Raw genomic sequence first — 12,127 nt, forward strand, 5'->3', positions numbered from 1 at the left:
TAGACAGTGGGTGCAGCCCACAGAGGGCGAGCCAAAGCGGGGTGGGGTGTCGCCTTACCAGGGAAGTGCAAGGGGTTGGGGAACTCCCCACCTAGCCAAGGGAAGCCATGAGGAATGGTGCCCTCCAGCCCACATACTATGCTATTCCCATGGTCTTCGCAACCCATAGACCAGGAAATTCTGTCACGTGCCTACGACATCAGGGCTGTGGGTTTCAAGCACAAAACTGAGCGGCCGTTTGGGCAGACACCAAACTGGGTGGCTGTTTGGACAGACACCGAGCTAGCTGCAGGAGCTTTTTTTCATACCCTAGTGGCACCTGGAACACCAGCGAGACAGAACCATTCACCCCCCTGGAAATGGGGCTGAAGCCAGGGAGCCAAGTGGTCTAGCTCAGCAGATCCCATCCCCACAGAGCCCAGCAAGCTAAGATCCACTGGCTTGAAATTCTTGCTACCAGCACAGCAGTCTGAGGTTGACCTGGGATGCTTGAGCGTGGTGGAGGGAGGGACGTCTGCCATTACTGAGACTTGAGTAGGTGTTTTTCCCCTTACAGTGTAAACAAAACCGCCTGGAAGTTCAAACTGGGTGGAGACCGCTGCAGCTCAGCAAAACCACTGTAGCCAGATTGCCTCTCTAGATTTCTTCTCTCTGGGCAGGGGAATCTCTTAAAAAAAAAAAAAAAAAAGGCAGCAGCCCCAGTCAGGGGGTTATGGATAAAACCCCCATCTCCCTGGAACAGAGGACCTGGGGGAAGTGGTGACTGTGGGCGCAACTTCAGCACACTTAAACATCCCTGCCTGCGGGTTCTGAAGAGAGCAGTGGATCTCCCAGCACAACATCCGAGCTCGGCTAAGGGAGAACTGCTTCCTCAAGTGAGTCCCTAACCCCTGTGCCTCCTGACTGGGAGACACCTCCCAGCAGGGGTCAACAGACACCACATACAGGAGAGCTCCATCTGGCATCTGGTGGGTGCCCCTCTGGGACAAAGCTTCCAGAGGAGGGAACAGGCAGCAATCTTTACTGTTCTGCAGCCTACACTAGTGATACCTAGGCAAACAGGGTCTGGAGTGAACCTCCAGCAAACTCCAGCAGACCTTCAGCAGAGAGGCTTGACTGTTAGAAGGAAAACTAACTAACAGAAAGGAATAGCATCAACATCAATAAAAAGGATGTTCACTTAGAAACCCCATCCAAAGGTCACAACATCAAAGACCAAAGGTCGATAAATCCATGAAGATGAGGAAAAACCATGCAAAAAGGCTGAAAATTCCAAAAACCAGAACGCCTCTTCTCCTCCAAAGGATCACAGCTCCTTGCCAGCAAGGGAACAAAACTGAATGGAGAATGAGTTTGACAAATTGACAGAAGTAGGCTTCAGAAGATGGGTAATAACAAACTCCTCCAAGCCAAAGGAGGATATCATAACCCAATACAAGGAAGCTAAGAACCATGAAAAAAGATTAGAGGAATTCCTAACTAGAATAACCAGTTTAGAGAAGAACATAAGTTGACCTGATGGAGCTGAAAAACATAGCACGAGAACTTTGTGAAGCATACGCAAGTATCAATAGCCAAATTGATCAAGTGGAAGAAAGGATATCAGAGATTGAAAATCAACTTAATGAAATAAAGTGTGAAGACAAGATTAGAGAAAAAAGATTGAAAAGAAACGAGCGAGCCTCCAAGAAATATGGGACTATGTGAAAAGACCAAACCTACATTTGATTGGTGTACCTAAAAGTGAAGGGGAGAATGAAACCAAGCTGGAAAACACTCTTTAGGATATTATCCAGGAGAACTTCCCCAACCTAGCAAGAGAGGCCAACATTCAAATTCAGGAAATACAGAGACCACCACAAACATACTACTCGAGAAGAACAACCCCAAGACACATAATTGTCAGATTCACCAAGGTTGAAATGAAAGAAAAAATATTAAGGGCAGCCAGAAAGGGGTTACCCACAAAGGAAAGCTCATCAGACTAACAACAGATCTCTCCACAGAAAACCTACAAGCCAGAAGAGAGTGGGGACCAATATTCAATGTTATTAAAGAAAAGAATTTTCAACCCAGAATTTCATATCCAGCAAAACTAAGATTCATAAGTGAAGGAGAAATAAAACCCTTTACAGACAAGCAAATGCTGAGAGATTTTGTCACCACCAGGCCTGCCTTAGAGCTCCTGAAGGAAGCACTAAGCATGCAAAAGAACAACCAGTACCAGCCACAGCAAAAACATACCAAATTATAAAGACCATCTACACTATGAAGAAACTGCATCAACTAAGGGGAAAACAACCAGCTAACATCATAATGACAGGATCAAATTCACATATAACAATATTAACCTTAAATGTAAACAGGCTAAATGCCCCAATTAAAAGACACAGACTGACAAACTGCATAAAGAGTCAAGACACATTGGTGTGCCATGTTTAGGAGACCCATCTTATATGCAAAGAAACACATAGGATCAAAATAAAGGATTGGAGGAATATTTACCAAGCAAATGGGAAGAAAAAAAAAGCAGGGTTTGCAGTCCTAGTCTCTAATAAAAACAGACTTTGAACCAACAAAGATCAAAAGAAACAAAGAAGGGCATTACATAATGGTAAAGGGATCGATGCAAAAAGAAGAGCTAACTATCCTAAATATATATGCACCCAATACAGGAGCACCCAGATCCATAAAGCAAGTTCTTAGAGACCTACAAAGAGACTTAGACTCCCACACAATAATAGTGGGAGACTTTAACAGCCTACTGTAAACATTAGACAGATCAACAAGACAGAAAATTAACAGGATATTCAGGACTTGAACTCAGCTCTGGACCAAGTGGACCTAATAGACATCTGCAGAACTCTCTACCCCCAATCAACAGAATATACATTCTTCTCAGCACCACATTGCACTTACTCTAAAATTGACCACATAATTGGAAGTAAAACACTCCTTAGCAAATGCAAAATCACGGAAATCATAACAGTCTCTCCAACCACAGTGCAATCAAATTAGAACTCAGGATTAAGAAACTCACTCAAAACTGCACAACTACATGGAAACTGAACAACCTGCTCCTGAGTGACTAATGGGTAAATAACGAAATTAAGGCAGAAATAAAGAAGCTCTTTGAAACCAATAAGAACAAAGACACAATGTACTAGAATCTCTGGGACACAGCTAAAGCAGTGTTCAGAGGGAAATTTATAGTACTAAATGCCCTCAAGATAAAGCAGGAAAAATCTAAAATTGACACCCTAACATCACAATTAAAAGAACTAGAGAAGCAAGAGCAAACAAATTCAAAATCTAGCAGAAGACAAGAAATAACTAAGATCAGAGCAGATCTGAAGGAGATAGAGACACAAAAAACACTTCAAAAAAATCAATGAATCTTTAAAGATCAACAAAATAGATTGCTAGACAGACTAATAAAGAAGAAAAGAAGAATCAAATAGACACAATAAAAAACTATAAAGGGGATATTACCACTGATCCTACAGAAATATAAACTACCATCAGAGAATACTATAAACACCTCTATGCAAATAAACTAGAAAATCTGGAAGAAATGGTTACATTCCTGGACATACACCCTGCCCAACACTAAACCAGGAAGAAGTCAAATCCCTGAACAGACCAATAACAAGTTCTGAAATTGAGGCAGTAATTAATAGCCTACCAATCAAAAAAAGTCCAGGACAAGATGGATTCACAGCCGAATTCTACCAGAGGTACCAAAAGGACCTGGTACCATTCCTTCTGAAACTATTCCTAACAATAGAAAAAGAGGGACTCCTCCCTAACTCATTTTATGAGGCCAGCAGCATCCTGGTACCAAAACCTGGCAGAGACACAACAAAAAAAGAAAATTTCAGGCCAGTATCCCTGATGAATATCGATGTGAAAATACTCAATAAAATACTGGCAAACTGAATCCAACAGCACATCAAAAAGCTTATCCACCATGATCAAGTCAGCTTCATCCCTGGAATGCAAGGATGATTCAACATGCAGAAATCAATACATGTAATCCATCACACAAACAGAACTGATGACAAAAACCACATGATTATCTCAACAGAAGCAGAAAAGGCCTTTGATAAAATTCAACACCCCTTTATGCTAAAAACTCTCAATAAACTAGGTAACAATGGAATGCATCTCAAAATAATAAGAGCTGTTTATGACAAACCCACAGCCAATATCATACTGGATGGGCAAAAGCTGGAAACATTCCCTTTGAAAACCGGCACAAGACAAGGATGCCCTCTCTTACCACTCCTATTCAACATAGTATTGGAAGTTCTGGCCAGGGCAATTAGGCGAGAGAAAGAAATAAAGTGTATTCAAATAGGAAGAGAGGAAGTCAAATTGTCTCTATTTGCATATGACGTGATTGCATATTTAGAAAACCCCATCGTCTCAGCCCAAAATCTCCTTAAGCTGATAAGCAACTTCAGCAAAGTCTTAGGATACAAAATCAATGTGCAAAAATCACAAGCATCCCTGTACAACAATAACAGACAAACAGAGAACCAAATCATGAGTGAACTTCCATTCACATTTGCTACTAAGAGAATAAAATACCTAGGAATACAACTTACAAGGGATGTGAAGGACCTCCTCAAGGAGAACTACAAACCACTGCTCAGGACACAAACAAATGGAAGAACATTCCATTCCATGCTCATGGATAGGAAGAATCAATATCTTGAAAATGTCCATACTGCCCAAAGTAATTTAGAGATTCATTGTTATCCCCATCAGGCTACCATTGACTTTCTTCACAAAATTAGAAAAACCTAACTTTAAACTTTATGTGGAACCAGAAAAGAGCCTGTGTAGCCAAGACAATCCTAACCAAAAAGAACAAAGCTGAAGGCATCACGCTACCTGACTTCAAACTATACTACAAGACTATAGGAACCAAAACAGCATGGTACTGATACCAAAACAGATATATGGACCAAAGGAACAGAACAAAGGCCTCAGAAATAACACCACACATCTGCAACCATCTGATCTTTGACAAACCTGACGAAAACAAGCAATGGGGAAAGGATTCTCTATTTAATAAATGGTGTTGGGAAAAATGGATAGCCATATGCAGAAAACTGAAACTGGACCCCTTCCTTACACCTCATATAAAAATTAACTCATGATGGATTAAAGACATACACTTAAAACCTAAAACTGTAAAAACCCTAGAAAGAAACCTAGGCAATACCATTCAGGACATAGGCATGGGCAAAGACTTCGTGACTAGAACACCAAAAGCAATGGCAACAAAAGCCAAAATTGACAAATGAGATATAATTAAATTAAAGGGCTTCTGCACAGCAAAAGAAACTATCATCAGAGTGAACAGGCAACCTACAAAATGGGAGAAAATTTTTGCAATCTATCCATCTGACAAAGGGCTAATACCCAGAATCTATAAGGAACTTAAACAGATTTACAAGAAAGAAGTCAACAACCCCATCAAAACATGGGTGAAGGATTTGAACAGACACTTTTCAAAATAAGACATTTATGCAGCCAACAACCATATGAAAAAAAGCTCATCATCACTGGTCATTAGAGAAATGCATATCAAAACCACAATGAGATACCATCTCCCACCAGTTAGAATGGCGATCATTAAAAAGTCAGGAAACAACAGATGCTGGAGAGGATGTGAAGAAATAGGAATGCTTTTACACTATTGGTGGGAGTGTAAATTAGTTCAACCATTGTGGAAGACAGTCTGTCGATTCCCCAAGGATCTAGAACTAGAAATACCTTTGGACCCAGCAATCCCGCTACTGGGTATATACCCAAAGGATTATAAATCATGCTACTATAAAGACACATGCACACGTGTGTTTATTGTGGCAATGTTCACAATAGCAAAGACTTGGAACCAACCCAAATTCCCCTCAATGATAGACTGGATAAAGAAAATGTGGCACATATACACCATGGAATACTATGCAGCCATGAAAAAGGGTGAGCTCATGTCCTTTGCAGGACCATGGATAAAGCTGGAAACCATCATTCTCAGCAAACTAACACAAGAACAGAAAACCAAATGCCACATATTCTCACTCATAGGTGGAAATTGAACAATGAGAACATATGGACACAGGGAGGAGAACATCACACACCAGGGCCTGTCAGGGGGTGGGGGGCTAAGGGAGGGATAACATTAGGAGAAATACCTAATGTAGATGATGGGTTGATGGGTGCAGGAAACCAGCGTGGCACGCATATACCTATGTAACAAACCTGCACATTCTGCACATGTATCCCAGAACTTAAAGTATAATTTTAAAAATGTAATAATGAACAGATTGGCTTTTTTTGTTTTGTTTTGTTTTGTTTTTGAGACGGAGGCTTGCTCTGTCGCCCAGGCTGGAGTCCAGTGGCGCAATTTTGGCTCACTGCAAGCTCCACCTCCCAGGTTCACACCATTCTCCTAATGAACAGATTGTTTTTAGAGTATTTGATTTTGAGTTTAATATTTTCTTAAAACAACAAAACAAACATATTAGTTTGGGCTTTACATCAGTCAAGTAGTAATTGTCATTTTAGAAAAGATAACCATCTAAATGTTTGGCATACTTTAGATAATTATGTGATGAAGATCTCTATACTTCATTTAAACAAAATTACAGTTTAGTCAATATTTTTAAATTGTTTATTATTTTTAAAAGTTTCATCACTATATTTAACAACTTTGCCATAGTATTCAGGCATTATACTGTCATTGGTATTAGTCAGGTTCAATGATTTTATTCATTTCAAATTGAACTTGGTGTTATAAGTTTTGTTATAGCTATTACCTTCTTTTAGCTTTATAAGTTCTTCAGGTCATTATTTATATAAATTTTATCTGGCTTGTAAGATACAACCTCATAAAACATAAATTTTGAAAAATATTTTTTTTTAATTTGTGAAACACTTACCCATTAGCTCCACATTAAAATTTATTTTCTCCCAAACTTACACTACGTCTTGAATTATTCAGACAAGCAAAGATAAGTAATGAGTCTGAAGAATGTGCTTTGGTTTTTACCTTTAAAACTTGGACAGTGATTTGGAAGTGCCCCTTAGTACAACTCCTTTTCTAAATAAAATTCTGCTCCATTTGCAACTCTGAACATGTAAATTGAAGGGGTGGCTCCCTTGGCCAGTGCCTGACCTCTGTGCACACCTTGGTCTGGCGTGACCTCGCCCACACTGCACACTGCAGCCATATAAATCAGATTTTTGACATGTTATAAAATGCAAGTCACAGCTGCTGTTGTCTGCAGTATTCAAAAACTTTTGAAACACTGCATGTCCAACAAAATTTATTTTGTGTGTGAATGTAAGTTTTTATTGAGGGTAAGTCCTATTTGTTTGGAAAAAAGAAACAGTATGAGTCAGTGATTTTAAAAAATCAAATAGATTTAATGTTCTCCTTCCTGCCTGTTCTTGCTCGTGTGTGTTCTCTCTCGATTGCTTGCTCGCTCTCTCTGCCTCTCTGCTTGTCTAAGAAAAGAGCTGTTGGCTTTGAGAGAAGACCTTGATATTATAACTGTGTTAGTAGATTGAGATTTCTGTTAGAGTCTTTCTGTTTAGGTCAGAAGTGTTCTTTATAGAACAGAATTGGGAACTTGTAATCATAATGTAAGTATAAATGCTTCACCTCTTCAGATATATGTTTGAATTCTTTTGTTTCTGTTATAGCAGGAAACTTCATATGTAAGAGTGTCTTATTAGCTACATTGCTTTGCCAGATGCCAGACATTTTTTGTGTTTCTGTGGTTAACATTTTCTTTTTTTTAATTTAATTTTAAGTTCCGGGATACATGTGCAGGACGTTCAGGTTTGTTACATAGTGTGTTTATTACATGTGTGCCATGGTGGTTTGCTGCACCTATCAGCCCTGGACATTTTTTAAAAGAAAGGTTCGCATGGATTGATAAATGTAATGTGCAATCTATGGTAAACTTAAAAGTGCTTTTATAAAAGTTTTAAAGGTTCTATAAAAGTGCAAAAACTTGAAATGCAATTGAAGATTTTTCTGTAGTACATTTTGGCTATTTTCAGTAAATTGAAAAAGTGGAAGTTACTGATTCGACTTAAGAGTCAGATTGTAAATAAGCTTTATGAAAAAGCAGAAAGTCAATTCAGTTCATTCAGTTTTACTTACTGTCTCATATCGTTCATGTAAAATTCCATGTAGTACTCTACTATGTTAATAATGTTTACTAAAAATAAGCCTTATTAGACTTTTCTGCAGAGAGATATTTAAGATTAAATTACATTATTTAGGCAATGATTTATATTAAGTATGTTATTGATCTTTTAGTTTTGTTCATATTTTTTATTGAAATGTAATAGGTATCTAAAAATGCCGTAACTAAAATTTGTCCCTAGTATATAAATGTCTTTATTATTTTCAACATTTAAGAATATTGCTGTTAGAATATTTGACATTTTGTAATGCCCTTAAAAGAAGACCATTTTCCCTAAATTATTATTTTTTAAAATGTTTTAGGTACTGTTTTTCAACCCTAATCTCTTGACCAAGAATGAAACTATTTACAAATTAAGATGCCAACAGGTAATTTCTTATACATTTATATGTTTTTGTCAATATGTTTCCATAGCAATAGAACAACGATCAAAAATGTATATTAACACAAGGCTGTATTATTCCCTTCCAACATCATTGGAAGAGATGTGAATATGAAATTAATATTTCAAATATGAAATATTTGGTTTTGAGAGACCTTCCTTTATGACATAAAACTATTTTATTTTAGACATATATGTTTTATTGGTTTTATAACCTGATACATTCTAGCTTGTTCTATATCTGAAATCAGCTCAAATAGTAAAGGGAATAGAAGTCAGAATAAAAGTAGATTCAGAAATAGTGATTCAGGTTTAGATGAGTTTTCTTTATTGATAAAATAAATGCCAAGTGTTGAGATATGTATGACTATAATCTGATTAAAACAAGGACACTAATTTTAGCTGTGATAAAGTTACTTTCCACCCTCAGTGGAAAACCATATATGATGACTCCTTTGATTCTGATATAATGTTAATTTTATTTTTTAGCCAAATTATTCCTGAAAAATTTTATAATCTTGTTGAAAGTTGTTTGATTAGGAAGAAGCATGGCATTGTGTAAAAAAAAAAAAAATCTCAAAGAATTCATTTTGGTTGATTTTACTTTCTTTTTCACCAGTTCTCTGTAGTTCTGATTTCCTCTTTTCATTTTTATACTCTTTGGGCTATAATGTGATGCTGAAACAGGATTTTCTCAATTCTAAAGTAAAACAAAAGTTTTAAAATTTGAAAATCTGATTGTGGAGATATCTGACTCATAGCAATTATATCTTAGCAAGCATTGATATCTTAGTGGCACATAAATGCTAGATAATTTTTTAAATTAATATACTAATTTTAATGTCAAATTGGAGTCCCAATGGGAGTAATGCCATTTTCTTATTCCCAATGGATGATTCTGGGTCATTTCCTAGACAGAAACAATTAAGAACTAACAACGTACAATATTAAAGCAATATAATTTCCCCTTTAAGGCTGAAAGATAAAATATTCACCAATTTTCTCTTCATAAATTACTAGTATAATGACTCAATGAATCCTTCTGTTATTCTAATTTTTTCTATACAATGGTTTTGGTGGCCAGGGATTTTTTATAAAAGGTCTTGGGGGTGAGGCTGGAAGGAAGCAGAGGTACCAAGGGAGAAAGGGAAGGCAGAGAGATAAAGACAGATAAAGGAAAGGTCAAAGATAAAGAAAGAAGATGAGGCTGAAGAAAGAGGAAAGAGAGACAAGAAGCAAGAGAGAAGTAGAGGCTTATTTTCTTAGTATTCTAAAAGATTTGGCTGTATATCAAGCTATGACTTAGCTTTTTAATTTTTCTTTGTAACTTTAGATATGTCTTTATAGTTAGTAGCTATTACCTAAAATCACCTTGCAAATCAACACCTTATAAGATTATTTTTGGTTTCTGACATTTAGATTGTCATATAGGAACATTTAAAGTTAACTTTGGAAATAAAAAATTAATTATCTAAATCCTTTCCCAGACGCAATTTCAGATATTAATGTATTTGAGACCTAATAGGAAAAACAAGAATCTAAATAAATTCTTGGGACAGGGAAACTCTAGGTAATACTGCCAAATCTCTGTAGTAAGTGAGAAAGGCCCTGTTTGTTCTAAGATCCTAATCACCTCCTTTTAATCTAACTAATATAGGCATTCCTTATTTCTGTTATTTAGTGTCTAAACCCATTATAGTTAATGGCCATATCTTTAGGACATAATTTTTCTCTCAAAGACATAGAAGTCCCAGTCTGTCAAATAAGGAATAGAATTAAGTCTTTCATTTTGAGAAAAAAAAATTATTCATTCTGATTTTCAGAATTGCTACTTCAGTTTAAGATAGTTATTCCTATTCCTTGTTGCATTAGGAAAACTTTAATTTGCTTTTCTCTATTTTATATATGTATGTGTTTTAGATCACGAAGAGCCCTGTGGTCCCAGTCACAAGTCATTTTGCCTGAATGGGGGGCTTTGTTATGTGATACCTACTATTCCCAGCCCATTTTGTAGGTGAGTTAAATGGACTAAGGGAAGATGTTAACTTTATTTTTTTATTGTCTACTAACTTCTTTGAGAAGTGATAAAAAGTAAACAAAAAGTGTAAGATGAAAAGGTATGAGGCATATTCTTCGTATTTATGTAGGGAAAATTTATCCTTTTAAAACAAAACAAAAACAAATAGCACAATAAAAATCTCACTAATCAAGGTGTTTATTTTGAAAATTGGTAATGGTAGTTCCTAGCCTAGACATATTTTTAAAAAATAATCCCTTTTAGTGAACTCTTTGATTTTAGCAATTTAAGGAAGGCAGTCTGTGCTTAATATTCCTGGCAAAATAGCTAGGGAATTTGCTAATCAAAAAAACCTAATATGAGATATTTTATTTTGAGTTTTTAATATATAAGCACATGATAACAGAGTTGGCACCAAAACTTACACTTTATATGTTAAAAAGCAAAAGAAGCATTGTTTTTCTAATAGTGGTAGCAAATAAAAAAGAATGGTATCTTAGCCACTATTGTTTTAAAATAATATAATTCACTGCGGGAGTACAGATACAGCCAGTGGCCCATAAAAAACTTCAAAATAGTACTTCTGTAGCCTGATTCCTATGAGTTGGTTGAATAGGATTTAAGTGTGTAATAATAAACCTCTTTTTAGTATATGAGTTAACATCGTAGTACTGCCGTATACTGTGGAGCTAACACTTAAGATCTAAAGATATTTTGTAACACATATGAATTACTCTTTTTTGTTCTTTAACCAAACTGAGAAGTATAGAATCTAGATTTAAGATCTTACTGTACATAAAAGGACAGAAAAGTAAAATTCATAGGAAAAGTTGAAGATACTGGGATGTAGTATGGAGGAGAGGAGACAAAAAGAAATAACCTCACAACTATCTCAAGAAGATTTTAGGGCTTTTCACATGGGGAATAGTGCCCCGGTGTTTTTCTTCTCTAGTGAATATGTAAAGGGAAGGGAATGGAGGAACAAATTAACAATTACTTAACACTCATGATGTACCTCAGGAGTATACTCTTTTGGTTTTTTAATCTGTTTTCTGAGATATAATTTATGTATAATGAACTACATTCATTTACAGTGCGCAATGGATTAATTTTGACAAATGTTTGTACCTGTGAAATCACCACCACTATCACATCTAGATATAGAACATTTCCATAGATAGTCCCCCCCAAATTTTGTTGCTGACTCTGCTCAACACTTAATTCTCACAAACATCTTAGAGAAAGGAGGCAGGGGAGACCTTAGAAAATAATACAAAAAAAAAAAAAGAGGAGAAAATGAGAAATTAAGTGACATGCCAAAGGTCATATAGCTGGGAAGAAGAAAGATGTCACCTTTGAATACAACTCCCAAGTTTCACTTAACTTTATAATATGTTCATTCTGGATTCTTTCTAAGGTGATATGGCATGTAGCATGTATAAAATAAAACAAGAATGCTTATCAGAAGAAGTGCATTTAGATCAGGCATGGTGGCTC

The 12,127-nt window shown here is 36.4% G+C and overlaps 1 protein-coding gene and 1 long non-coding RNA gene across 17 annotated transcripts in view; one reads left to right on the plus strand and one right to left on the minus strand.

Annotated features, from left to right (window-relative positions):
• LOC105491035 (neuregulin 4) overlaps positions 1 to 12,127 on the plus strand; it is a 121,013-nt gene that overhangs the window by 36,226 nt on the left and 72,660 nt on the right. For 11 of the 16 annotated variants that reach the window (XM_071100920.1, XM_071100914.1, XM_071100929.1 and 8 more), the window contains 2 exons: positions 8,534 to 8,599; positions 10,534 to 10,627. In XM_071100920.1, coding sequence (XP_070957021.1) covers positions 8,590 to 8,599; positions 10,534 to 10,627 — 104 coding nt within the window. In that variant the 5' untranslated portion in view covers positions 8,534 to 8,589. Of the gene's footprint in view, positions 1 to 852; positions 876 to 6,936; positions 7,375 to 7,405; positions 7,660 to 7,700; positions 7,859 to 8,533; positions 8,600 to 10,533; positions 10,628 to 12,127 lie in introns of those variants that run through there. The other 5 variants (XM_071100927.1, XM_071100922.1, XM_071100924.1 and 2 more) reach the window with 5 other exon arrangements.
• The window catches only part of LOC139364417 (uncharacterized), a 53,231-nt gene continuing 50,304 nt past the window's right edge, over positions 9,201 to 12,127 (minus strand). The window contains exon 3 of the long non-coding RNA XR_011626312.1: positions 9,201 to 9,313. This is a non-coding gene — a long non-coding RNA (uncharacterized lncRNA). The remainder of the gene's footprint in view (positions 9,314 to 12,127) is intronic.

The sequence above is a fragment of the Macaca nemestrina genome, chromosome 7 (genome assembly GCF_043159975.1).
Source record: "Macaca nemestrina isolate mMacNem1 chromosome 7, mMacNem.hap1, whole genome shotgun sequence".
In the NCBI taxonomy this organism is placed as follows: Eukaryota; Metazoa; Chordata; class Mammalia; order Primates; family Cercopithecidae; genus Macaca; species Macaca nemestrina.